The sequence below is a fragment of the Peromyscus californicus genome, unplaced genomic scaffold (assembly GCF_007827085.1).
Source record: "Peromyscus californicus insignis strain IS unplaced genomic scaffold, ASM782708v3 Scaffold_2__1_contigs__length_46816999, whole genome shotgun sequence".
NCBI lineage: Eukaryota > Metazoa > Chordata > Mammalia > Rodentia > Cricetidae > Peromyscus > Peromyscus californicus.
Window position 1 is genome coordinate 4,199,122 of NW_026294540.1, and position 27,719 is coordinate 4,226,840.

At 53.3% G+C, this 27,719-nt stretch overlaps 3 protein-coding genes and 1 long non-coding RNA gene across 4 annotated transcripts in view; 3 read left to right on the top strand and 1 right to left on the bottom strand.

The window, feature by feature from the left end:
• The window catches only part of Usp30 (ubiquitin specific peptidase 30), a 28,648-nt gene extending 24,075 nt beyond the window's left edge, over positions 1-4,573 (top strand). The window contains 2 exon segments of the mRNA XM_052755063.1: positions 1,799-1,919; positions 2,375-4,573. Coding sequence (XP_052611023.1) covers positions 1,799-1,919; positions 2,375-2,639 — 386 coding nt within the window. The 3' untranslated portion in view covers positions 2,640-4,573.
• A 336-nt stretch (positions 4,574-4,909) lies between these two features.
• Alkbh2 (alkB homolog 2, alpha-ketoglutarate dependent dioxygenase) lies at positions 4,910-10,146 on the bottom strand. Its single transcript, XM_052755064.1, has 4 exons — positions 9,816-10,146; positions 9,434-9,733; positions 7,155-7,353; positions 4,910-5,237 (listed from the first exon to the last, which is right to left on the bottom strand). The coding sequence occupies exons 2-4, from the start codon at positions 9,645-9,647 to the stop codon at positions 4,931-4,933; spliced, it is 720 nt and encodes a 239-aa protein (XP_052611024.1). The 5' UTR covers positions 9,648-9,733; positions 9,816-10,146; the 3' UTR covers positions 4,910-4,930.
• LOC128120847 (uncharacterized) lies at positions 5,120-7,357 on the top strand. The gene is made up of 2 exons (XR_008221961.1): positions 5,120-6,207; positions 7,200-7,357. It is a non-coding gene; the product is annotated as an uncharacterized LOC128120847 (long non-coding RNA).
• Positions 10,147-12,255: 2,109 nt separating the features above from the next.
• Positions 12,256-25,574, top strand: Ung (uracil DNA glycosylase). The gene is made up of 7 exons (XM_052755065.1): positions 12,256-12,396; positions 12,860-13,066; positions 14,251-14,346; positions 17,971-18,068; positions 18,395-18,483; positions 19,456-19,634; positions 20,882-25,574. Exons 1-7 carry the CDS (start codon positions 12,277-12,279, stop codon positions 21,020-21,022), a joined length of 930 nt encoding a protein of 309 aa, XP_052611025.1. The 5' UTR covers positions 12,256-12,276; the 3' UTR covers positions 21,023-25,574.
• Positions 25,575-27,719: the final 2,145 nt, after the last annotated feature.

The window sequence follows — 27,719 nt, forward strand, 5'->3', positions numbered from 1 at the left end:
CCCCTCCCCTCCTCTCCTCTGCCCTCCATCCCCTCACTTCACCCCTCCTCTCCCCTCAATTCTCCTCTCCCCTCCCCTCCCCTCCCCTCCTCACCTCTCCTCTCCCCTCCTCTCCCCTCAATTCTCCTCTCCCCTCCTCTCCCCTCAATTCTCCTCTCCTCTCCCCTCCTCTCAATTCACCTCTCCCCTCCCCTCCTCTCCCCTCTCCTCTCCCCTCCCCTCCCCTCCATCCCCTCACTTCACCCCTCCTCGCTACAGTTGCATGGCCTGACAAGATGTCACTTCAGGGAGACTGAGGTTTGCTCTCACTAGCTCTCTGGGTGTGGTGGTCTGAACGGCCCCCAAAGGGAGGACCTTGTTGGAGTAGGTGTGGTCTTGTTGGAGGAAGTGTGTCACTGTGGGGGGAGGGGCTTTGAGGTCTCTTTTTTTTTTTTAAACTAGATTCTTTTTTTTTTTTTTAAGATTTATTTATTTATTATGTATACAATGTTCTGCCTGCATGTCTGTCTACAGGCCAGAAGAGGGCGCCAGATCTCATTACAGATGGTTGTGAGCCACCATGTGGTTGCTGGGAATTGAACTCAGGACCTTTGGAAGAGCAAGCAGTGCTCTTAACCTCTGAGCCATCTCTCCAGCCCTTGAGGTCTCTTTCTTAAGCTTCCCTCAGTGTGACAGACAGTCGACTTCCTGTTGCCTTCTGGTCAAGATGTAGCCAGCACCATGTCTGCCTGCAGACCGCCATGCTCCCCGTCATGATGATAATGGTCTGAAACTAAGCCACCACCTCAATTCAATGTTTTCTTTGTAAGAGCTGCCGTGGTCATGGTGTCTCTTCACAGCAATAAAAACCCTAACTAAGACCTTGGATAGACATGGGGAACAGCCTAGGCAGGGAGAGCCTTGGCCCCTGTCCATGCTGAGGATCTCCTCTGCTTTCTCTCCCAAGCTGCAGGGCGGTCCCTAATGTTCAGAGCATGGTGGGTGTGACCACAGAGGGCAACAGTGAGCTCCTTAGTGTGTGCAGCCCCACATGTATGACATCTGGACTGCTGTGCACACTCAGAGCAGGTGTCCCAAGTTGACAGAGCTAACGAGAAGGCTTGTAGTACCCTGAAGCAGTAAGAGACACTTCTGGTGGTTACTGCTCAGGGGGGGATACTCCTGGCCTCAGGAGAGTGGAGGCTGGAGCACCCCAGACTCTGAGTTCCCTCAGGCACAGAACTGCCCACCTCACAGGGGTTTGCTGCTGTTGTTTGGTTGGGTTTTCCATGACAGTTTCTTTGGCAGCCTTAGCTGTCCCAGAACTCACTTTGTAGACCAGGCTGGCCTCAGAGATCTGCCTGCCTCTGCCTCTCGAGTGCTGAGATTAAAGGTGTGCTCCACCACAGCACAGCTTCACCTCGATGTTGATAGTGCACAGTGAGAGCCTTGGTTTACATCAGAACAGGGCAGCTGGTGCTCAGCTGACACACGTCATTGGCAGGTTCAGGGTCCCCAAGCAGGGCAGCTGCTGCCCCACAGACACTGAACAATGTGGGAGAATTCACCCATCAGTCCAGTGCGAGTAGTGCTGTGGAGTGCATCTTCAGGGTGATCGGATGCAGGTGATTGCTGTGGAGTGCATCTTCAGGGTGATCAGATGCAGGTGATGGCGTGTGCTGCTTGCCCATACCTGCACCAAGGAGGCATTTCCGAACCAGCTTGGGCTGCACCGCATGACCCTGTCTGCAACCACACAGAAAGCACAACCTGTTGTTTGCACAGATCAGCTGCCCATCTTTGTGACTGTCTCTTACAGGGCTGAGTCAGCCGGGGGCCCCCAAGACCCAGATTTTCATGAATGGCGCCTGCTCCCCATCTTTGTTGCCAGCCCTGCACTCCCCGATGGCCTTCTCTCTGCCGGTGGTTCCCGACTACAGGTGAGGAGGGGGGCTGAGGAGCCCACTGTCCGCTCACTGCTTCTGCTGTTCTCAGTGTCCGAAACAAGCTTTTCACCAAAACAAAAGAAAATACAGAGTAATTTTCTCTTTCATTTCAAGGTAGAATAACATTGTTACTCCATGTAAAGTAAAAATTATGGAAATGTATGAAATCTGCATGTGTGTGTGCACGTGTGTAAAGTGTGAGGAGATCTGGTCCCTGGGATTCCAGCTCGGCAGCCTGTGTAGCCCTTAGCTCTGTTGGAAGCGTGTTGCATGCTGTGTCCATGATAGCAGAGTGCATGCTGCTGTGCCGCAGGCAGAGAGCTGCATCGAAGAGTGTGCATCTGCACCATTGCACTCGGCTCCCGTAGTGCAGCACACAGGGTTCACGTTTGGCTTCGCCTACAAGGCCTGGTTCTGTCATAACAACTGGCATTTCTCCTGCCCATCAGCTCCTCCACATACCTGTTCCGCTTGATGGCAGTTGTCGTCCACCATGGGGACATGCACTCTGGACACTTCGTCACTTACCGACGGTCCCCACCTTCGGCCAAGAACCCTCTGTCAACCAGCAACCAGTGGCTGTGGATTTCTGATGACACCGTCCGCAAGGCCAGCCTGCAGGAGGTCCTGTCCTCTAGCGCCTACCTGCTGTTCTACGAGCGAGTTCTGTCCAGGGTACAGCAGCAGGGGCGGGAGTACAGGGCTGAGGAGTGACGGGCAGCCCGGAGCCAGGGCCCGTGGTGAGGGCCATGTCCAGGATAACAGAAGGCATGCCACGTGTACGCGTGCAAGCAGCCCCTCTAGAGCCCCTCAGCCCTCTGTATTGTGAGAGCAGGCTCCACACGGGAGCCTGTCTACGCAGCGCTGCCAGGGTGTACTGGAAGGTGTCCTCACGTGAGGCCAGCCTCCATCGTGTCTGGAACATCTTCCTCATCTGACACAGGTCATTAAAAGACACAGACTCCAGCAGCCACCCTTTCTGTACTGTAACATGCTAGGTGTTCTCAGAGGGCACTGCCTTTGTCTGGTCCTCTGACATTCCAGCATAGATCTTTATTTTTAATAAGAAGGCCCTAAATATTACGACAAGAATTAGTGAAATTATTATTTTTTTTAATTAGTTAAATTATTGAAGGCAACAATTCAGAAGAAAAAGTGCCTTTCCCTTCTGGTTGTTCTGGGAACAGGCATGTCCTAAGAGTCACAGGCACAATGTTGGGAAAGCCCTCGTCCTTCCAAGTTACTTAGAGGTCAGAAGAACATCTAAGGATGCCTAAACAGCATGGTAGCTCATGCCTGGAATCTCAGCACTCAGAGGCTGGGCAGGAGGATCACTGCAAGTTACGGGCCAGCCTGGGCTACATAATAAAATCTAGTCTCCTCCCCAAAAGCCTGGAGAACACCTCCCCACCTTTGGGTATGCCTTTTGTAATCTTCAGTTCTTTATAGTAGTCAAGGTCACCGGCCAGTCCCACCCCTGAGCCTTTTCCAAAACTGTGCTGTCTACACCGTCTGCTGATCCTGCTTCTTGAGACGGCTCGCTTTGTGTTATTAGTTCCCATAACGGGGTCTGCAGGCAAGAGCCTGGGCAGGGCAGCCTGAGAGCTGAGCTGGGCGGAAGAGTGCACGGGCCCAGGGCTGCAGGCTCTCTGGCCTTGCTTCTTAGAGCCCACAGTGAGGAAGACAGCGTGATGTTTGAACAGAACTGCAGCCAATGCATCCTGCCCATATGCTCTAGGACCACGTTCTAAGAGTGTCTCCACTGACCTTGTAAGCACAGGGCGCGCTGGGCATTTCTTCCGTTTTCAGAGAAGTTTCACGAATAGCCAGGGATGAAGGAATCTCGAGGGCACCATAGCACCTCTGTTTCAGCTAAGTTTGTGATTTAAAAACAAAAACCAAATTCGGACGGACTCTTCCGATGTAAGATTTGGAACCCGACCTATCCAGAGGTCACTGAGGTTAAAGCCAAGGACGTGTTTTCTCTGCAGGAGTGAGCTGGCAGACATTCCAGATGTGCCTAGGCATTGACTATGAGATCAGGTCTCACTGTGCATCCTGAGGACTTGAGACTCTGAGACTGTGCCGTGCTGGACCTCCAAGCCACAGCTCCCACAAAAGGAGCGGCTGAACCATTTGGTGTGGCCCAGGGGCCCTGCAGACCTGGCTTTCGGGTTGAGGTGAACGCACAGGCGCTCGGTCACATGTGGTCTTAGAGCACTTAGCAGAGTCCTGCTACTCGTTCCGAGGTCAGCCAGGGAGAGATGACCAAAAGGACAAGTGTGGTCAGAGCCTGGGTTTGAGCCAAGGCTGTAAATGTGTTAACCTGACCGAGTGCTAATGTACTTCCTCTTTTTGTAAATTATTAGACATTAGATAGAACCAATGATGATTTCTAGTTTTAAGTTATTCACAGTAGGTAGCTTCTTCCTGGAAAACCTAAGTTAAGCTAGTACTTACGCCGTAGGCTGCTGAGTGTGGATCTGCTAAAGGCACTTTTGTATCTGCTGTGTAGTATAGCAATAAAGACGGTTTTGTTAGTAAACACTCGAGTGTGGGTTTACGTACAGCAAGTTACCTGTGAACTTTCAAAGATCTGCCTGCCTCTGCCTCCTGAGGGCTGGCATTAAAGATGTGCCGTCATGCCAGGCCTGAGTGGTGGTATTTTATTGTGGATGTTACATAGCATCCTCCTGAACTGGGTGCTGTGTGCTGGGCCCTAGGTTTTTCATAAACCTCCTGAGTTCTCTGTGGGTAAAGAAAACACCAACCCCCTCTTCAAGCAAAGAGAAAACAAAGTGCTGATTATTAGAACAGGGTTTTAGGGGCTGGACAGAGGTCTTGGCCGTTGGGAACACTTGCTGTTCTTGCAGAGATCTGTGTCAAACAGCTCACAACCACCTGTAACTCCAGCACCAGGAGATCTTACACCCTCTCCTGGCCTCCCTGGGCACCTACACATATGTGGCACACACACATACAAATAAAAATAATAAAAACATGTTTTATTTCTTACTAGGTAAAATTTTCCGAAAAGTCAGATTGACCCGAGGAGCCAGGACCTTCTTGCGGACAGGGAGACTGTGGTACCAGTGGGCGTTAGTGGGGTGGTTCATCATCAGTAGGCTCCCGTGGGCCAGCTGCAGCCTGACGACCTCCACTGTCCGCCGGGGCCTCTTCCCTCGAGAGTCTTTGTGCCGGAAGAGGAAGTCTCTGCAAGCCCCGAAGGAGACAGACGCGATGGGACTCCCGGGGGCCAGCTCTCGTTCATCATCCCTGTGCTCGCCGATGTGGTCGCTGCCATCTTTGTACCTGTCGTGGGAAAACAATCCCAATGCCGAAGAAACCCTCTCCTTCCCCTGCGGATGCTGCAGGAGCCTCATCCTCTTGTAGCCCAAAGCAGCGTACTGCTTCTGCACACCCCTAGCCTGGGAGGCCAGGGAGCCCAGCCTGGATGTCTTCGCCAAGTGCGGTGGTTTGAATGAGAGAGGCCCCCAGAGGCCCATAGGTCTGCATGCTTGGCTCCCAGTCAGTGGAACTCTGGGGCCGATCAGGAGGTGTGGCCTTGTCGGCGGAGGTGTGTCCTCGTGGTTGGGCTTTGAAGTTTCAAAAGCTCACACCAGGCCGGGCGGTGGTGGCGCACGCCTTTAATCCCAGCACTCGGGAGGCAGAGCCAGGCGGATCTCTGTGAGTTCGAGGCCAGCCTGGTCTCCAAAGCGAGTTCCAGGAAAGGCGCAAAGCTACACAGAGAAACCCTGTCTCGAAAAACCAAAAAAAAAAAAAAAAAAAAAAAAAAAATCAAAAGCTCACACCAAGCCCAGTGTCTGTCCCTCTCTGCCTGCTGCCTGCAGATCAGATCGTCAAGCTCCGGGCTACTGCTCCAGTGCCACACCTGTCTGCTGCCCACCATGATGAGCATGGACTAACTCTCTAAAACAGTGAGCAAGCCTCAAGGAGATGCTTTCTTTAATAGGGTTGCTTTGGGCATGGTGTCTCCTCACAGCAACAGGACACTGACTAGGACACTTAGTTACTTGTGATGCCTGCAGACCTCACACATCACATCAACTAGCCACGCCTTCCAGTCACCGGGTTCACGCATGGAAAGCCTGCCCTGTTCCTCCTGCACACACACCAACCGTCACCCTGTGCAGTCCAGCCCCGCTCTTCATACTCTTCTCTCCCCGGTTCCTGATCCCCAGCCGCACCAAAGGGATGTCCACTCCATGGACACCATGCGCTCCCTCGGCTCAACTCCAGACATTGGTGTCTCCAGCTCTAGGTAGTTCCACGTCAAATGTCACTGCCTTGAGGGCCTCCCCCTCTAACCACCCCATGCCAAATGGCTTTCCCTTTAGCCCAGGCCTCGCAGCCTGGCTGTTCCGTCCTCAGAACACACAGTCGGTTGCAATCACGGAAACAGGGTGCTCCCAGCACCTCCTGGGTGGAGGCCAGGGCTGTGCTAAGTGTCCTAGTGCACAGGTCAACCCCACACAGAAAAGTACTTCCTGATGCCAAAGGTCAGCAGTGGTGTACCCATCCTAAGTCCCTGCCCCAAACCCAGCCCCGTCCTCAGCCCCATCCATCAGTTTAACTTTCCCAATAACCTCCCCCAACCCCTCACTGCCTCCTACATGTGAGCTCCTTGGAAACGCCTACCTTTAAAAAAGATTCATAACTTTAGCCAGGTGGTAGTGGTGCACGCCTTTAATCCCAGCACTCGGGAGCAGAGCCAGGCAGATCTCTGTGAGTTCGAGGCCAGCATGGTCTACAGAGTGAGTTCCAGGACAGGCTCCAAAACTACACAGAGAAACCCTGTCTCAAAAAACCAAATTAAAAAAAATTCCGGGCCGGGCGGTGGTGGCGCACGCCTTTAATCCCAGCACTCGGGAGGCAGAGCCAGGTGGATTTCTGTGAGTTCGAGGCCAGCCTGGGCTACCAAGTGAGTCCCAGGAAAGGCGCAAAGCTACACAGAGAAACCCTGTCTCGAAAAACGAAAAAAAAAAAAAAAATTCCTAATTCTGTGTATGGTTCCATGCATGGGAGTTCAAATACTCAGGGAGGCTAGAGGTTGGATCTGCTGGAGCTGAATTTGGGTTCTCTGCAAGAGCAGCAGCCCCATCTCTCCGGTCCCAGAAAGCCCTCAGCCCTCATCCAGTGCAGAAAGGTTGTCACGAGTGAACAACGCATGATGGAGTCCTGAGCTCTTCCCCGTGGAGGAAATGTTACCTGTTGATGAGCACAAAGTTAAAGGTCTGTCCTGTCACCCTGCAGATTCGCTCTCGAACACGCTCTAGAACTGGAATCCAGGGCTTCGGTGTCAGCGTGAGACCGGAAAACGTGTATGTCAGCCCAGCGTCTCCGTAGGTCGCCTGCTTCCTGGGAACGCTGTGCCACTTTCCAAACACCTGGACCTTGGCCAGAGCACCTGTGCAGATGAAATGGCAGCTCCATCCCGACCCTCACGGGATGTGGGCAGATGAGTCCCATACACGCATTGGCTGGGTCTTCAAAAGGGAGGACACTGTGAAATGGCATTTCCTCTGTTCCTCGTGTTGTGGCATGAATGCCCTGTTGGGGACCTCTTCCCCTATGCCACGGTGGCTTGTTCTCATTTTCATGAAAGGGTATGATGGCGCACCCCTGTAATCTCATCACCCTGGCGCTGAAGTGGGCACAGCACAAGTTCAAGGCTAGTGTGTCTCAAAAAACCAAAGGGTTGGCAAGGTGGATCAGCCGGCGAAGTGCCCGTCACTTCAGATCCCACTGCTGGGGGGGGGGGGGGGGCCTCCCTGGCCAGCTGCTCTAGCTGGAGCTGCAAGTTCCAGACCCTGCAAGAGACCCTATCTCAAACAATGAGGGGGTCCCAGGCTGGGCATTATACAACGGGGGGGGGGGGGGGGGGGGGGGGGGGGGGGGGGGGGGGGGGGGGGGATGCAAATGAGTGTACTAAGGACACATTGGGCAGGGCTCCCTGGCTTCGTCATGTACACAGACACACAAAACATAAAGACACACATGCCACAAAACCAAAATGACATGAAAGCATGTCAGGGGCTTGGGAAGAAGGGTTCTACGGTAGTGGGGCTGAAAGAATGGGTAGTGTGTCAAAATAGCCAAAATGTCATATACACACATGAAACTGAAGAATTAAAAAACAGAAACCAACAAACCGCAGATGACTTTGTCTATGAGCAGCTGAGGCCCCATCTTTCTCATCTCTCCTTTCTTTTTAAAAATACTGTTTTAGCCGGGCGGTGGTGGCGCACGCCTTTAATCCCAGCACTCGGGAGGCAGAGCCAGGCGGATCTCTGTGAGTTCGAGGCCAGCCTGGGCTACCAAGTGAGTTCCAGGAAAGGCGCAAAGCTACACAGAGAAACCCTGTCTCGAAAAACCAAAAAAAAAAAAAAAAAAAAAAAAAAAAATACTGTTTTATGTAGTGGGGTGGTGGTGGCACACGCCTTTAATCCCAGCACCTGGGAGACAGAGGCAGGCGGTGAGTTCTTGCACAGCCAGGGCTACACAGTGAGATCCTGTCTCAAAACAAAACAAAAAACTTTTATGTATTTTATTTTGCCCGCATGTAATTAATGTCTGTGCACCCTGTATATGTCTGGTCCCTCCAAGGCTGGAAGTGCCTAGGACTGGAGTTACCCAGGGTTGTGAGCTGCCGTGTGGTGCTATGAATTCAACCTGGGTCCTGTGGGAGAGCAGCTAGTGGTCTAAACTGCTGAGTCATCTTTCAACTCCTCATATATTTATTTATTTATGGCCTTTAAAGGCTGGCCTTGAACTCTGGCTCCTCCTACCTCCACCTCCCAAATTCTGAAATTACAGGCACACACCACCATACCCTGGCTCCAGTTTTTAAAACTGTATGTCCATTGCCTTAACTGAAGTGGGAGCATAAAGAGGCAGCTCTGAGCATGGTGAGGTGGAGTTGTGGCTGGATGGTTTTGTGTCCGCACTAGGGGCCTACGGATTCATGATGGGGCCTATTGCAGCTGAGGCTGGTACAGACCCTTTGTGCTCATCACAGCTTCTCAATATGTGGTCTCCAGGCAACAGCATCAGCACCACCTGCAAACTCTCCAGACACGGGACTGCAAGGGTCAGGGAGCCATCAGAGTTCTGAGCGGCAGCAGGCATTCGGCTAAACCACCCACCCTTCAGTGAGAAACTAACTTGGCTGCACATGAGTGTGTTTGTTCGTTTGGATAGTGCTGGGGTCTAACCTGGGATTGTGTGCATGCTACAGAAACACTCTACCACTGGCCTGGAAGACAGCTGTACCTCCAGCCATTCTGACTCGGTATCACAGAGAACCCAGAATGGTTTGGGGTTTTTTTTTTTTTGCTTTTTGTTTTTGTTTTTTAACTTCCCAGGCAATTCCAATCAGTAGCCAGGTAATTTCGCTCTAGACCCTGTCACAGCCTGAGTTCACGCTTCTCCTAACAGAGGCGCATTCTTTCATCACCGAAGCCTAACACCTAAAGTCCTCCGCTTACCGGTAAAATACTCCACTTGTTGCTCCAACTCTCGGAAGATCTCGTCTGCCTCGGCTTTACCAAACAGGACAGTGTAGTCACAATCCAGACCTTGCCCGCGAAGGTGCCGCCAGTTGGGGCTCGGCTGGCCGCCCGAGGCTCCTCCCGGCGGGGCTGGCTCCTCCCTTTCCCCTCGGAGGTCGTCCTGATCAGGCTTCACCAGGAACCTGTCCATCCCGCCGCCCCTTCACAGCCCTGAAGGTGAATGGCCACGCGAGCGGGTGCCGGGCTTAGTCCTCCACCCGCGTGCCACAGACACGTCTACGAAGGAAACAGAGGGTATTAAAACTAGGAACTGCTTGGCAGTCCTTAACCAGGTGGTGAGCTTGCAAATCCCACAGACCTGCTCTTTAGTTTACGTTTTCGTAGCACAAGCCGACCTCAACCACATAATCCTCCTGCCTCGGTCGCCCAAGTGCTGGGATCGCGGGCGCACAGCCCCAGGCCCCACCCCTTCGGAATTCGCTTGCTCGGGCTACAGATGGGAAGACGCACGCGCAGAGAGGCACGGGGTTCGCCCAAAGTCATCCGGAAAAGCAGGGTGTCTCCGTCCCTGCGCCCTGCGGGGAAGGGACTGACACGGGCGAGTAGCCGTGCTCCACCGGAGAGACGCAGGGTACCGTGCCCCGCTTGGCCAGGGCTCTGCACCAACAAGCAGCTCACACCCGCCCACACCCGCCCCCCGCGCCGGCGCGGGACTTCCGGCCCAGCGCCCCCTGCCGGCCGCTCTGCGCACCGCAGGATGCTGCCTTGCCCGGATGGTTCTGCAGTGTTGAGGGTGGTGGACTGGTTCTGGGGTCACCCACTGGGGGCCCAAGAGCCTAGTGTCGTACAGGATACTGTCTCGTGTGTGTCGGGGGAACAATGTATAAACCTGCACATCTGACGAAGCCACAGCACTGTCTGACCACAACAGTCAAGATGGAGAGCAATTTCACCATCCCAGAGAGTCCTCCTCTAGGCACCAAATTAACGCCCTACCTGCCTGCTCTGTCTGCTGTTCCTGGTTGCTTGTCCCAGAATTCCAAATAAGTGGAATTATATGCTGTATAGTCTTTCCTGTCTGATTTCTTTGTGTAAGCACAATCTGTAGTTGAAGTTTTTTTTTACTTGGGCTGCGGACTGGGTGGGACACACACACACACACACACACACACACACACACACACACACACACACACAAACTTTCAGTTACAACAATGCCTTTAGATAAAACCGTGTCTTTTGTCTCTAGCATCCAATACGGACATTATGTGTCTATATTATATATAACCATATATGCTATTTGCACCAGTTCCCCCGCCCCCCTTTCATTGCTGGTTAGTATTCTGGTGTTTGGATGAAGCACACTATAAAGACCGTGCGGCAGTCGTTTCTGGCTCTAGGTGACACAGCAAAATCTATAAATATGCATGCTCAAACTTTCTCCGTGAAGGATTTTACTTCACTTGAGGAAACGCCTAGGAGGGTGGTTGTGGGGTCGCGCGGCCAGAGGGAAAGTGTATGTCTCTAGGATCTGCTGCTCTTGGAGAACATGCTGCTCCGAGATGGCGGCTCACTTCCTAAAAGCACTTCCTGTCCCTAAAAGCACTTCCTGTCCTGGACTCTTGCACCCTCCAGCTAGACACGGGTCCTGGTTCACCCACACTGTAATTTGGAGATGGAAACAGAAAAAAGGACAATGTAAGAAATCAGATTACTTTGTACAGTTATGGAAGTTATGAGCAGGGGGTGACAGGGTGGGGGTGGGGGTGGGGCAGAAGACCACCCGGGGGAGGGTCCCAAACCAGGACGGAAGCTTTCCAGAGACAGGACAAAGTCTATAAGGTGTGAAGATCTCAGAGGGACAGCTGGGGAGCAGCCTGGAGAACTGCTTAGATGTTGGGAGTCTAGTCGGTTAAGATTGGGAAGCTGGAGCTCAGGCTGGCCTCTAACAGATCTATGTATCCAAGATGGGCATTGAGATTCTGATCCTCCTGCCTCGGCCTCCCAGATGCTGGGGTGACAGGGTGCACCGGAGGGTTTTCCTGGGCACTAGTCAAGGGCTTTTTTGTTTGTTTGCTTGTTTGTAGACAGGGTTTCTCTGTGTAGTTTTGATGCCTGTCCTGGATCTCGCTCTGTCGACCAGGCTGGCCTCGAACTCAACAGATATCTGCCTGCCTCTGCCTCCCAAGTGCTCAAGTGCTGGGATTAATGGCGTGCGCCACCACCACCCAGCTGCTAGTCAAGGTTTAATCTACACCCTCAAAAGATCACTCAGTAGAAAAGAACAGTTGGGAAGTTGGGATCGTTCAAGTCTAGACTTGAGGTTCTACTGGTGGGGGTGGGGGGGGGGCGGGGATAACTGAAGGATGCTAAAGGGCTGAATGTGGGGGTTAAGTGCATGAGATGAAGCACAAGAAGGTAGGTGTACAGATCGGCGGTCAAGTGGCTGCCCAGCATGCATCAAGGCCCAGAGTTCAATCCCCAAGGCTGAGAGGGAGGAAGGAGGGGAGGTGTATCTGGGCAGGAGCGGTAACCACCTCCAAGGCCTTTCTTAAGTCTCCAGGCTTTCCCGTGAGCTGTGACGTCCCCGAGACCCGGAGAAAGACCTGTGCACCAGCGAGGACAGGCCTCACAAGCCCCACCTCGCCAGGGGCGGTGCCGCAGCCCCTCCCACACATGCGCGCTGGGCCCCTCCGCCCCCCGCCCTGCCAGCCTCCCCGCCCCCACTTGGAACTGGCGCGGGCTGGCTGAGCGCCAGCTGTGAGCACCGCCCGCGAGCATCGCTGCAAGCGTCCCGGAGCTCGGTCCTCGGTGCAGGCATGATCGGCCAGAAGACCCTCTACTCTTTCTTCTCCCCGACCCCCACCGGGAAGCGGAGCACGCGCAGCCCGGAGCCGGCCCCAGGGGGCGGCGTGGCGGCCGAGGACAGCGGCGATACGGTGAGGCGTGCGGGGCAGTGCGGGACCTGGGGGGCGGGGGAGGAGGGGAGCGGCGGGGTTCCGGTCGGGAGCACCGCGCACCCGGGGCCGCCTTACGGGTTCAAAACAGCCGCGCGCGTCGGCGGCCGCCATGCCGAGACGCCAGCCAATGGGGACGGGGCCCGGCCGCCGCCGAGCCAATCGGGGTGCAGCGTTCCCGCCCCTCCCTCCGTGGGGTCCAATCGCAGGCGGCAGGGGGCGGGAGCAGTTTTGCCGCGAAAAGGCCGCGTGCGCCTGGGGCGCGGAGGCGGGCGGAGGGCGGCGGCGGCGGCGGCTCCGGCTCCGGCTCCGGCTCCGGCTCGTTCCCGGTCGGCTCGGCCATGGGCATCTTCGGGCCGCGACCTTTGGGGTTGGCGCGGAGCCTGCGCGCGCCGCGGGGGGCCCGGCGGCGGAGTCTTACCCCGCGACCCCCGACTCCTGGCAGGCCAGCCCCGCCAAGAAGGCCCGGGTCGGGCAGGACGAGCAGGCCACGCCGCCCTCCTCGCCGCTCAGCGCCGAGCAGCTCGTCCGCATCCAGAGGAACAAGGCCGCGGCCCTGCTCAGGCTCGCCGCCCGCAACGTGCCCACCGGCTTCGGCGAGAGCTGGAAGCAGCAACTGTGCGGAGAGTTCGGGAAGCCGTACTTCATTAAGGTCGGTGGGCGAGCCCCTTGCAGAGGGGAGCGGGGGGCTTGCGCTGCATCGCGCGGTGCAGCCTGCGCTCGTGGGCGGTTGTACGTTCAGCTCCTATGTTTTCCCTCCCCCTTCCGTGCAGAACTTAACGCCGCGGTCTTTGGGTTAAAGTTAGGACTGGAAAATGGTTTCCTGGCTTATTATTATTGATCCGGGAGAGAGTATGCAGGACAACTCGGGGGAGGGGGGGGGTGTCTCCCGCTCACGTGGGTCGGGGCTGGAACTCTGGTTGGCGCGCTCGGGCGCCCGCCACTTGGTTGGCTCGCCGGGTAACCCTGGCGTAGTAAACCATTAACCAGACTGAATGACATGACCTTTGGCCTTTTTTAAATCAGGGAAAGACGACGGAGGCCCCGGGCTATAATCCCAGTCCTTGAGAGCTGTAGCCTGGAGGGTCAGGAGCTGAGACGGGGTGGGGGTGGTGCAGACTCTGATCTACCAAAGACACGGTCTTAAAAAAAAAGAGAGGCGGGGCCACTGAAATGAAAGTAGCTTGGCAAATCAGCCTTGATCCAGCCCAGAGTAAATGGGATGGAGCTGCTTCAGAGGGGGGCAGGTGCTGACTTGGGGTGTTTAAAAAAAGTTCCAGGAAAGGCGCAAAGCTACACAGAGAAACCCTGTCTCGAAAAACAAAAAAAAAAAAAAAAAAAAAGTTTGGGTTTAGCCGGGCGGTGGTGGTGCACGAATTTAATCCCAGCAATCGGGAGGCAGAGGCAGGCGGATCTGTGAGTTCGAGGCCAGCCTGGTCTACAGAGCGGAGATCCAGGACAGGCATCAAAACTACACAGAGGAACCCTGTCTAGAACCCCACCCCTCTCCACTCCCCGCCAAAAAAAAAAAGTTTGGGTTTAAATCCTACAAAGACCCAAACAAGACTTCAAACACGTTTTCTAAAAAGGTTTTTTTTTTTTTTTTTTTTTGGTTTTTCGAGACAGGGTTTCTCTGTGTAGCTTTGCACCTTTCCTGGAACTCATTTGGTAGCCCAGGCTGGCCTCGAACTCACAGAGATCCGCCTGCCTCTGCCTCCCGAGTGCTGGGATTAAAGGCGTGCGCCACCACCGCCCGGCCTCTAAAAGGGTTTTTAAACCTAATTCTTATGATGTCCGGTGGGAATCTGCTTTTAAGCCCCGTTTATCTTTAATCAGCTCATGGGATTTGTTGCTGAAGAAAGAAAACATCACAAGGTCTATCCACCCCCGGAGCAGGTGTTCACGTGGACCCAGATGTGTGACATCCGAGATGTAAGTGAAGCTGGAAGAATCAAATCATGTTCCCTAATTACCAACAGGCAATGGTTTGGTAGTGAAGAACCCTGAAATTGTGAGGTTTGGGAGCTGTGCGGGGCTGAGGCGCTCGGCCCCAACCCTTTCACCACTGTGTTTCTCCAGCTGTGTATTCTTTTAATCATAACTGCTGTTTCCATAACAAAAGGAAAAATACACATGCGCATTTGATTGCATGCTCATTTTTTTTTCTTTTAAATTGTTCCTTTGTTAGTATCGTAACCCCAAAGTTATTTCGGTCTCTTGATCGTAGGCAGTGGGACTGGAGAAGTGAGGGTCTTTCTGTTCATAATGTGGGGGAAATGCAAAGAGAATCTTTGTGTCAACACATGCCCGTAATCTCAACACGTGGGTTGGAGGCCAGCCTGGGCTACTTGAGACCCTGATGGAACAAAACAAAAGTTGAGAACAAGTGCTGTTATACCTCAGACATAGGAAGGGTAGCCTGGGGTACTTGATTCAGGTAGCCTGCCTAGCCGATCACTTCCAAACCTTCATCTAAGTGTCACAACCCCTGCCCAGGTGCAGACTCCCCTGTTAAGCCTGGGCCCTGAAGCCACAACTTGCTAAACTCTTGGGCCTGTGGATTTGGGTAGAGACTACATTGCCTCGGGCTTCGAGGGCCACACCACTCAGTGACTCCAGTACTGTCTGTCATGGCCTTTGTTGTTAGCTGTGCTGGGGATTGAACCAGGACCTCCAGTGCTCACCACTGAGCTGTGCCCATTTTGTTTTGACCCAGATCTAAGTCGCCCAGACTGGCTTTGCACATACTCTGTAATTCAGGCTGACCTTCAATTTCTGCTTTAATTTTGTTTTTCTGTTGTGTTTGGTTTTTGCCGTGCTGGGGAATCGAACTCATGGTCTCGGTTATTGTGCTTTACCATTGTGCCACAGTCTTACATTTTTCATGCGCTGCCTCGGCCTCTCGGGTAGCTGGATCATAGCCCGAGTGTGGTTGGTCCTAGCTCAGCTCGGCATTTTGCAGGTTGAGGCTTTCCCTTGCACTGTCTTGTTCTCAGGAGCCTCGGTGTACGGCATCCTTCCTTTCTCTCTTCTTAAATTTTTGAGATGGGGTTACTCTGTGTATCTTTGGTGCCTGTCCTGGATCTCACTCTGTAGACTAGGCTGGCCTCGAACTCACAGAGATCCTTCTGGCTCTGCCTCCCGAGTGCTGGGATTAAAGGCGTGCGCCACCACCGCCCGGCAATAATTTTTATTTTATGCACAGTGGTGTTTTCCCTGCATGTATGTCTGTGAGGGAGTCAGATCCCTGGAACTAGAGTTGCAGACAGTTGTGAGCTGCCATGTGGGTGCTGGGAACTGAGCCTGGGTCCTTTGGAAGAGCAGTCGGTGCTCTTAACTGCCGGGCCATCTCTCCAGCTCTCCTTTCTCTTTTGTAAGTACATCTTTTTTCATTTATCTTTGTCTATTTGTAGGAGTGTGCACTGCACTTGTGTAGTCAGAGGGTAACTTAGAGGAGTCGGCTCTTTCCCTACACCACCGGTTCTGGGATTGAACTCAGATGGTTGGGCTTGGAGCCAAGTAGCTTTACCCATGGAACCTTTTCAACCCCACACTTTTTACTTTTTTTTTTTTTTTTTTTTTTTTTTTGGTTTTTCGAGACAGGGTTTCTCTGTGTAGCTTTGCGCCTTTTCCTGGAACTCACTTGGTAGCCCAGGCTGGCCTCGAACTCACAGAGATCCGCCTGGCTCTGCCTCCTGAGTGCTGGGATTAAAGGCGTGCGCCACCACCGCCCGGCCACACTTTTTACTTTTAATGAACACAACTGACTGTACATGCTGTACAGGTATGGTGACATTGCAGTACGTTTGACATGTGTGTTAGTTCAGACATTTATTTTTACTTTGTTTTCCTTTTTCTAGTAAAGACTTTAAATTTTCTCTGCATTTTTGACTGCATGTGTGCTGTGTGGCACATGGATGCAGTGCCTTTGGCGGCCAGCAGAGGGCCGTGTGGGTGCTGGGAACGAACCCAGGTCTTCTGCAAGAGCAGCCGATGCTCTTAACTGCTGCACCATCTCCAGCCCTTATCTTCGCTCTGTATTGGACACGTTCCAGTCCCTGCTCCTACTTTGAAGTGTTTATGTAATTGTTGTCGACTGCGGTTACTACAGTGTGCTGTGGAGCGTTAGAAGTTGCTCGTCCTTGCCAGGTGGTGAGAGATTGCGCCTTTAATCCCATCGCTTGGAGGCAGAGGTAGGCGGATCTCTGAGCTTGAGACCAGCCTGGTTTAGAGTGAGTTCCAGGACAGTCAGAGCTGCACGGAGAAACCCTGTCTCAAAAAAAGAAAGAAAGAAAAAAACAGAAAAGAAAAGGCGTTGCTCCTGCTGCTGCAAGTGAACCTGCTCTGTTTCGGTCGGTCTGTCAGGAGGCCTGGGTGCCCCTTGTGGGCTCTCTCCGCTTGCCTGTCTCCATCAGCTCTTGCTGTGTGTCCGCTCCTGCTGGAGCTTCAGTGTGTGTCTAGGCTGTCTGAACCGGGAAAGTGCAGCACACAGGTGCTCTCTGAGCAGGGGTGTCTGCGCCCTGGTCCGCCCCTGCCTTCCGTGATCTTGAGGAGTCAGTGAATGGCATACTCCCGTGGCTGTAAAGTCGATGAGTGAGCCGCCATGCTGCAGCCTGACCCTGAGCAAACCCCACTGCTTGTGCCTCAGGAAATGGAACATGGGGCTCCTCATGCTTGGGTTCTTAGACACCTGGGTCCTCTCAGTGTCTGCTGGGGACTTCTGGGGGCAGCACACAGGTTCAGGAAGACCAGGTGCTCTGTCCACAGTTGTCCTTAACCCACCCCCGGAGTCCTAGAACAGGAAAGCAAAGTTCTGTGTGCCCCGGTTCTTCACCATGGAGGATGCGCCAACTCCTTGGAACCGAGACCGAAACAGAGCTGCTCAGTGGGAATACAAGTCTGCAGTGAGCCATAGAGGAAGTGCTCGAAAGGACGGGAAGCAGAAGCGTGAAGACAGAGCTGGGACTGTGTCCAGAGATCAGCCTTGCCACACCCGAGAAAGACACCAGTCTTCGTGACTTGCCAGCTGCTCCCACACTTGTGACCTGGCCTCCTTCTCTTAGTGTTGCCCATCAGTCCTGCAGGGCATCAGCTGTGGGGGAGTCTGGGCGCAGGGCTGGGAAAGCTCTGTTTTCCCACAATGAGAGCCAGGCTGACTGCCTAGAAAGGCCGCCCAGTAAGTGGTAGCAGGCCCGGGAGTGTCTAGCCTTTTGACATTGTCGTCAGCAGAGGTGGTCCCTGTGCTGCAGGGACTCCTGCGTAGGTACTGAGAAGTGACTCGCTTGCGGTGACCACCTCCCCCACCCCATTGTGGCGCTAGCTCGGGATGGGGTAGGATGGTCCCCCCTCGGTATGTTTCTGAGTGGTTCCATGTGTTCCTTTGTGTGAGAATCACCAAACTGTCCTAAGTGGGTGGGCCATGGCGTCGAGGCCCCTGCCTGAAGGATGGGTTGTTAATGTGGCTGCTAGGGTGTGGTGGGCTGCTCCTTTTGGGTTCCGTGTGTCCACCACGTGTCCCTCTGAACTGAACACGCTGTTTGATCTTCCCACTCACAGGTGAAAGTTGTCATTCTGGGACAGGATCCCTATCACGGACCTAATCAGGCTCACGGGCTCTGCTTCAGTGTCCAAAGACCAGTTCCACCTCCGCCCAGGTACATCCACGGTGCAGCTGGCTTCAGTCCAGAGGCGTCAAGATCAGGTGGCATTGTCGTGTGGACTGGGCCACAAGGCTCGGCACTGCTCGGGGGGTTTGTACATAAACATAGAAAGAGAAGGTGGCTTGTGGCCGCCATACTCAGGCTTTCCACGGTGAGGTCTGTGGCGGATGGCCGGTCACGGCTGTGGGTGGCTGTCTCTCACAGTTACTGTGCCCTCCCACCCTGGCTTTGTGTTTCTTACCTTTTCACATCCACCTTTGTTGAGTTTAGAAACTGCTGGAGATTCTGGTTCATTGTGCTTTTCTTTGCCTTGTTTTCAGTTTGGAAAACATTTTTAAGGAGCTGTCCACAGACATCGATGGTTTTGTTCATCCTGGCCACGGGGATTTATCGGGGTGGGCCAGACAAGGTAACCAAGCCTAGCTAGGCGTATTTGGATCAGTGTTGGCATCCTGCTCTCTCTCTGCCTCTTGTTGGTTTGCTTTTGTCTATCTGTCTGTCCTTCCTTCCCTCCCTTCCTCCCTGTATACCCATGTATGTAGGTGTGTGTGTGTGTGTGTGTGTGTGTGTGTGTGTGTGTGTGTGTGTGTACATGTACTTGAGTGCTGGTGTTGGTGGAGGGCAGAGGCAATAAATTCCCTGGAGCTGGAGTTACAGGCAGGTGTAGGCTGCCCAACATGGGTCCTAGGCGTTAAACTCAGGTCCTCTGCAAGAGCTGGTGTGCGCTTAACTGCTGAGCCATCTCCAGTCCCATCGCTCTGTTTTTCAAAGTTGGCCATCCTGTAGCAGGGGCCTCTGATAAGGTCCTGGAGGCTTGTTACACCTGTGCTATCCTCAGTCACTCCTGTTTTTTTGTATGTGCATTGGTGTTTTGCCATGGGTGTTGAGTCCCCTGGGACTAGGATTACAGACAGTCATGAGCTGCCATATGGGTGTTGGGAATTGAACCCGGGTCGCCTGGAAGATCATTCAGCGCGTTTAACCACTGAGCCATCTGTCCAGCCCCTCCTCAGCCACTCTTAACCATGGTAGTTAGTTTCAGCATGCTTGCTCTTGGCTTCCAACAGTTTGACTTTGTTGCCGTCAACTGTTTTGGCTCCTCTTCTCTCTGATTCTTTAGTATCACTTAGGATTTTTTTTGGGGGGGGGGGAACACTTTGGTTTTTTTGTTTCCTACCCAAAACTCCCGAAGATGCCGAGAGGGCAGATAGGGAACAGAACGTCCTGAATCTGGCTCAGATGTCCCGCTGGCCATGCTGTAACTCTTCATGACCCAATTTCATTCTGCCCCGGGTCTGCTGTGAGCAGTTTGGCCACATGTAACCTGCTGTTGGAATTTGTTTGTGCTGCCTCCTGACCTTTGCCCCCACTGTGTTCACAGGTGTCCTGCTCCTCAATGCTGTCCTCACCGTCCGCGCCCACCAAGCCAATTCCCATAAGGAGCGGGGTTGGGAGCAGTTCACGGATGCAGTTGTGTCGTGGCTAAATCAGAACCTGACTGGCCTTGTCTTCCTGCTCTGGGGCTCTTACGCCCAGAAGAAGGGCAGTGCCATTGATAGGGTGCGTGGGAACCTCGGGGTCCCTGCTGCCTGTGTGCATAGCCGTAGAAGGTCTACTTGTGGTGGCTCATGTGGCCCCAGTACCTAGGAGGCTGAGGTGGGAAGGGTGCTCTGAGTTGTGGGCCAGCCTGGGTTATGGAATGAGAGTGTAAAATCCGTTATAAGTGGAGTCAGGTTCCCCCGACAGCTGGACAAGTTCAGACACAGTGGGATGCTCATGTGCCTCATTGCGGTTGGTAATCTAATAGACGCATTAACCTGCCCTGTAGAAGGACACCATGGTCCCTGGCACCATGTTTACGTCTGATGCAATGCTTGATGAATAAGGCAAGTGTCCTGCTTCCCAGAAACTTGGGACCGTACAGAAAACAGGCATTCCACTGAATCAGATACGATTTACTCAGATGCCGTGAGCAGTGAGCACTTAGCTGGAGCACTGTGAATGCCCAGCAGGACCGGAGCACTGTGAATTTCTCCTCCCTGTCTCTGCTTCAAGACTGGGCACTTGCCTGTCACCACGTCACTGGGGCAGAAGCCTGAGCCAGTATCTTCCTTGAACCCTCTTACCCTTCTTGCCGTTCAATCCTGTCTTACCCGTGAATCCAGTCACCTATGTCCCTGAAATGTCCCAATACTGCTTCACGTTGCTTCTGTCTTCACTCCTGGGCTGGATGCCAGTATTTCTCTAGTGATGGCTGCAGGTGGATGTAAACAGTGGGGCAGAGGTGGGGAGGGGAGGGCTTACCAGGGGGATCTCCAGGGGGCAGGTGCATCAGAACTGGGCGGGACTGAACCTGGTGTGGATGGATGGGTGTGGGTGTGTAATCTCAGAGGGGCTATTGAAGGTGGGGACACAGTCCCCCGTGCCATGGGGCTAGCAGCCTCAGATGGAGAGAGGGCTCAGGTCAGCACTTAACTACTCTTCGAGAGGACCGAGGTTCTGTCCCAGCGCAGCTGCGTGTGTTGCTGTTGAGCCCCTCTGTAGTTTATGCCTCACAGCACCTGTCAGCAAACTGACCTGAGTACAGTCAGCGGTGGTAACTGGGTGAGAAGGTGTGGCCACTATCATTGCAGACGGTGCCCTGTGCCTCAGAGCCCGGCAAACGTGAGCTTCAGGGTTTGTGAGTGCAGGGGTGAATACACTTGAGAAAGTGGGCAGGCCCAGCGTGCCCAGCTGTCTGGAGGCACAATGGCCGTGGTTATGTTGAGAAGGTGCCAGCTGCCACACTGAACTCTGTTCTTTTTCAGAAGCGTCACCACGTCCTGCAAACGGCCCATCCCTCCCCATTGTCGGTATACAGGGGGTTCTTTGGATGCAGACATTTTTCTAAAGCCAATGAACTGCTCCAGAAGTCAGGCAAGAGGCCCATCAACTGGAAGGAGCTGTGATCTTGCAGTGCAGGCCGCCTGTCTCCAGCAGACCTGCTGAGAGGCCGCTGAAGCATTGGCCATAGAAGTCACTGAAAATGCCCTGTTCATAAGTTCCCGTGTGAGTGAAGAAAATGGAGAGAACAAGATGTTAAGCGGTCATGAGCCAGCTGGGCCGCAGACACCACAGCTTCGGCAGGCAGCCAAAGCTCTATTGACTGGTGCTAGGCTTGAAGTCTCCGGGCCAGGCAAGGTGGCCTGGCCGAACACGCCCACTTCTCCCAGACCGGTGGTCACGTCCTTGTCCTCTGTGAGCTGTGTTGGGTTGGGGGAGAGATGGTTTCGATGAGCTAAGTTTGGTGTCTGCCGCTGTTTACTTTTGCCTTTAGACGTAGTGGTTACAAGGTGTCCAGGTGTGTTCTTCAAAGGGCCTCTGTCTCCAGGAGCCCTTGGGTGTTTTGCAGTCTTTGAGGATCTGTTTCCTGTTACAAAGGGAGCGGGTGTGTTTTCCTGGCCCAGGAGGAGTGGCTGCCATCCGTCCTGCTGCTTGTCCGGGCCTCTGCCTTAAGCAAGTGTAAAGTTGAGCAGAGCAGAGGGTAGGGTTTGTGTTTGTTTTAAATGAGGGTGGGAGGTTTTCTTGTAGTGCCTGTGGAGTTGGGGTTCCCACAGCAGACTGCCAGGTGTTGGTTTGTGTGTGTGACACTGGGGACCAACTCCAGGGTGCTGCTTTTTTTTATGGGCTGAATTCACACAGATTATATTTCTCTGCAACGCTGGAAAATGTTGTGTCTTTTACAAGGTAGGCAGATACATTATTTTTTCAGTCCTTCCTTTGAGAGAGAGACAATCTACTGAGTTCACACCTCAACCTGGATCCAGTGGATCCCGCTGGTTAGAGAAGTGATCCTGCCTGAGCAGGATCATAAAGATCGTTGGAGTTTGTCTTTGTACCGACTGTTGTTCAGCATTTATTTGCAGGTGCTGGGGCTTCTCTTGTCACCGTGGCAACCACTGATTGCAGGGAAGGCAGCCCTTTGTCCTTGTGCCCTGTTTGTAGTTCTCCATGGGGTCACCCACTGCCAGCCTGGTCCACTGCTGCTAAGGGCAGGTTGGCCAAGGTAGGGGTCTGATGGGACCTGGAAGACAGTTTCCTGGAGGGAAAGTCAAGCCTCTGGCGATCTTGGCTTGCCCATCCTGGCTGAATTCCATCCTAACTGACCCAAGCAGCTGTCTAGATAAAAGTGTGATTCACTGGTGTTTGATGAGGAAGGAAGCCAAATGCATCAAGGGACAGGGATTACTTGGTGCGGGTGGGTGCACACCGCAGTCCCCAAGGTGTAGAGTAGCTACACGCACAGTTGGGTGGAGGTGCTTCCTTCCTTGTCTATAGAAGGTGGCTTTAAGATTCCATGTTTGGGGTCATAAATAAGCTCCTTGAGTGTTGGAGACCAGCTCTGACCTTTCAGAAGGTTCTTGGGGGAGGAGTGAGGAATGAGGAAGTATTAGATAAAAATATAGACACAACAAAGACACAGGATAGCTTCGGGAGGGCCCTGGGTCAATACCCAGTCACCAGAGTTTAATCACTGTGGGCTTTTTATACATCGACCTTTCAAGGTCGATGTGTAAAGTACCGAGTGTAGACCCTTCCAAACACCTGGTAACTGTGCCCTTGGCCAAATCATCCCATTATGCAGCCCTGCCGGGTAAAGCAAGCTCAGACTTGCTGACCTTGAGTAAGGCCTTACCAGAGGACTTCAGGGGACTTCCTCCCAGAAGCTGCAGTGAGCTAGCTCCCTTGCTCAAAGGCAAAGTGAGATGCTCCATCTCTGCCTGCTAGGGTGACACCTCCCTGGGCAGGGCTGTAAGAGGAGAGCTATCTTCAAAGAGGCAAGGAGCAGCCGTTGATGAGTTTTAATAAACTAAAGAGCTGGCCCAGCAGTGGTGGCACCACCTTGGGCTGGCAGAGGCAGGTGGGTCTGGGTCCCAGGGCAGCCAGGGCTGCATAGAGAAACCCTTTCTTAACAGGGGCTGCAGAGATGGCTCAGTGATTGGAAGCATTGGCTGCCCCTGCAGGAAGGAGGACCTGGGTCATAAAACTCCAGTTCCAGGGCATACATGTGCAGATAAAACACTCGTTTCTGTGCTGTGATAAAGTACCAAAGGCAGTCTGGGGAAGAAAAGGTTTGTTTCATCTCACACTGGGGAATCAGAGAAGAGTGGACGCAGGAACTGGTGGAGAGGCCATGAGGACATGCTGCTTAATCACTCGCTCAGCTGGCTTGATATAGCACCCAGGACTACCAGCCCAGGGCTGGCACCACAGTGGACTGAGCTGGGCCTCCCACATTAGTCATTAAGAAAGTGCACAAGTCAGACAGTGACTAGAGTCAGGCGGATGGATCTCTGACTTCAAGGCCAGCCTGGTCTACAAAGCAAGTTCCAGGACAGGCTCCAAAGCTTCCCAGAGCAACCCTGTCTCAAAAAAAAACCCACAAAGAATAATGTTAAATAGGTGTGGAAACAGAACAACATTCTGGAAGGTGAACTGGCTGAGAGTTTGCTCTCTACCCCACACTGGCCTTAGACTCATGCCAATCCTCCTGCCTCAGCTTCCCAAGCTCAGGAGTTACAGGTGTGGGCCACCATGCCTGACTGAGCGTCTTAAAGGATGTATGGCCCTCCCCACTTCACCCCCTGAAAAGACGACATAAGTTCATCATTTTTTATGTAACAGCAAAAGCCTCATTTTACGAGCAATGTGGCAGTAGTATTTGGGGGGATTCTACATTGCAGGTTTGTTCCTCGGTACTGTACGAAAATGAACAGAATGGGGTGGGCCAGGGAGATTTCAGTGTTTCCAGTTTGCCGCCATCCAGTCTGGGAACTGCTGGAGTCTTGAGAGAGCGTAAGGGAGCCGGTGATGCTGCGTAGATGCTAATGTGTATTTAACCTGATTTCCATGTGGCCCAGTAGCATCCCCGACCCCGACATGATAAATGTAGACACTGCCTGCCTGGGACAGCTTGATGACCCCCGTGTGCTCTGCTGATGGGGTGGGAATGAAATGCCTGGGGGAAGTGATCCCCTAGTTCTGGTCAAGCTGGGGATAGAAGGAAGGTTTCCTGGCGAGACAGGAGGAACAATTTTACACATGTACGTTGGTCGTGTACACAGCCAGGTAGCCGAGGCCCCTTCTGTGTGAAGATCTGAAGGCTCTGTGTGGCAGTGTGGGAGGCCTGGGAAGACTGGCCTGGAAAAAGCAGTTCCTGTCACTTCCCCCTGGGGTGAGGAAGTCAGTTATACAAATGTCATCCTGGGAACCCCAAGTTATACACTAATTGTGTGAAAGTCCCTGGTTCTGACCCGAGCCCAGCAGGGCAAAATCGGATGTGGGTTCTACTGGTGAGTTCTCCGTTCTCTGAATCCCCTGCTGTCTCCACTCCTCTCCTGGGATAAAGTCTCGGGTTCCAGTGGAGAAGCAGAACTTGGGGGTGGGGTATGTGGTACCAGTGACTTTTCAGCCTTGCCAAAACTTCTTGATGGACGGGCAGCGGAGAGACAAGAGTTGGCCCAAGTCAACTTGAGAACCTCCCAGCTCAAACTGAGCAGAGATGGGAAGCTTCACTGAAGATATCTCTGTAGAGTCTTGCCTTTCAATTGGGGTCTCAGAACTTAAGGTATCTAGTTCCCTGTGCCACCTAGCCTTCACGACCGTTTGGAACGCGTGTGTCTGAATCTAAGAGACTTTCGAGGAGACGAACACACTCTATTAACATTCTTGTTTTCCATCAGTAGAATTAGCTATCCCATTTGTATTCCAGAAAATACGTCTTTTGAGACATGAGCATATCAGTTGTACAAATAATGGATTTCATTGTGACATTTTCAGTGTGTATAGTGTGTGTGTGGCGGGGGGTGGCTGAGGTGGTTGTTGGATGTGTCTAGTGCTTTTTGCTGGGTATGTGGTGTATATGCATGCGTGTTTACATGTGTGGAGGTTTAAGGTTGGCATCAGGAGCCCTCCTGCATAGCACTCCACCATATTCGCTATGGCAAGGTGTCAGCTGCCATATCCAGAGCTCACTGGTAGCCCAGCCCGCTCTACCACTAGCTGCCACTGCTGTCTGAGCTGCAGGATTATAGGAAGGCCACTAGAGCTGCCACCCAGTTTAAATCAGAACTTTTGTCTTCATGCTCGCATGTTTTATCCGCTGGGCTATCTCTATCTTATTTTATTGAGTTGGGGTCTGCTGTTGAACCTAAAACTCATTGATTGGCTACATTGGCCAGCCATTGCGCTCTGAAAATCCACTGTGTCCACACAGTCCGCTCCCTCTGAAAATCCACTGTGTCCACGCAGTCCGCTCCCTCCGGGTTTCCCCACCGGACCCGCCTTCCCTAGCCATGCCCAGCACAGGGTTTTTTTGTTTTTGTTTTTGAGACAGGGTTTCTCTGTGTAGCCCTGGCTGTCCTGGATTTCACTCTGTAGACCAGGCTGGCCTCGAACTCACAGAGATCCACCTACCTCTCTGCCCCCCGAGTGCTGGGATTAAAGGTGTGCGCCACCACTGCCTGGCTTCTGTTGGTTGTTTTTTTGAGACAAGGTCTCATGAGGTAGTTCTGGCTGTCCTGGAACCCAATGTGTAGACCTGGGGTTTGCCTGAAACTTCAGCACTCCGGCCTCTGTTTGGGATCACAGGAGTGAGGCACCATCCCTGACAGGAAGTGGTGCTCTTCATTAGAAGGATCAACCAAGTGGGGCTCACATCTGTCATCCAGCACCACAGAGGCTGAGGAAGAGGATTTCCACAGGTTCCAGGACAGCCTGGGCCGTGTGAGTTACACTCAGCGTGGGCTACAGTCTCAACTCTGTCCCTATAAAGCACACCAGAGACAACGGGGGTGGGGTGGGGTGACAAGTAAACCATTTTGCTGGGAGCCTAGCATTATCATTTTTTTTTCCAACCCCATGGTGAAATGGCAGGTGAGAACACACAACCTCAGGGTCGTGAATAACTGAGCGAGGATTGAACTCACATCAACCTGATGACAGAGCTCAATGATCTTGTCACTGTCAACCCCCTGCCTAGATCATAACTATAAGGTCACCGGGAAGGAAGGGAGGAGGGCGGGGAGAGTGCCCAGGGCCCTGGAAACACTAAGCAAGAGCTGTGTGTTGCTAGCTGCATCCTCAGCCTGAGAAGGAATGTGTTTGAGGGGGTTATCTGAAATGCCTTCAGTCGCACGCGGCTTTCCAGGAGATGCACTTTCCAAGGAACCTCTTTCGGGAGCATGTGAGCTCCTTTAACAGTTTAGGACGAGGCTAGGCTACTGCAGCGTCAGGTGTACTTAGCCCCGACTGCGTTCTCCATTCCCAGCTGTGTGCCTGTGGCACAGGTCTATGGCCAGTGACACCGCAGCTTGAAGAGGACAAGATAACGGCTCAAAGTCCGCTTCCTGCTCCCAAGTCCGTTGGAGAACCCCACCACCTGCGAGAAACCCAGTCTTCGTTGACTTTTCCGAACTGGAAAATAAGCCCACAAGTGAAGTAGCGCAGGTTGGGTAAGAGGTGTCCCAAGAGTAGCCAGAACCCTCCTGTACTGACTCCGTAACTCCCCACGGGCTTTGCAGCATAGCAGAGCCTCCTGAACCCTCCTGTACTGATGGTGCTCCCCACGGGCTTTGTAGCATAGCAGAGCCTCCTGAACCCTCCTGTGCTGACTCCGTGCTCCCCACGGGCTTTGTAGCATAGCAGAGTCATGGGATCAGAATTCAGGACCACTCTACTATTGTCCCCTCTTTGCCTGAGCACAGTGTTGGCACGTGGCTTCCGATTCCTTGGTTACTGCCAGTTCTGGTTGGGACCTGGAGGTGGCCTTTGGCCCACATGTCTCAGCACACTCCGTGACTGCAGCATGGGCTGGCTTCCTCTGTTGTACTCAGCTCTATCCCGAGCTAGCTAATCCCAAATAAGGCAGCCTTGTTTTTTAATCCCCAAGTCCCAGGAAATATTAGAAATATTTCATGAACAGGGCATGGTTGCAGAGGGCCTCCTGAAACCTTGCTGGGGAGGGGTGCCAGACCATCTTTGGAGTCCCTCCCCTCTCGCTGGGGGCTCTCTTCTCTAATGACCAGCAAAATGTCACAGGCCAGAGTGACCTTTCTCCTATTGCTTATGACACCCCGGGCTTGCGATGGCTCCTGTTTAAGTCTCTGGGAATTCTGAAATAATAAAGTGAGCTGTGGGGTTGAGGGTAGGACAGTTCCCCGGGAGTCGGGTGCAGCCCGGGTGCCCGGCTGAAGGATCATTTTCCGCCCTGCCCGGGTCACTGTTGCCGGTCAGGGCCGTGAAGGTTAAATGCTCTGGGGGATATTTTTAAACAGCAGGGGCTGGTTAATCTAAAAGTGACATTTACGGACACAGCCGTGAGCTGCCAGCAGCTCAGATCCGGGCCTCAGCCACCAAGGAGCCTGAAAAATGTCACCGTGAGTACCCAGCTGGGGAGCTATGGGGAGAGCAAGGCCAAGGTGCTAAGGCAGTGAGTGAGCCCACCCCGTGTGTGTGTGTGTGTGTGTGTGAGAGTGTGTGTGTAAGAGAGTGTGTGTGTGAGAGAGAGAGTGTGTGTGTGTGTGTGTGTGTGTGTGTGAGAGAGAGAGAGAGAGAGAGAATGTGTGTGTGTGTGAAGTGTAGTGTCTGCCTCAGACAAACGCAGCC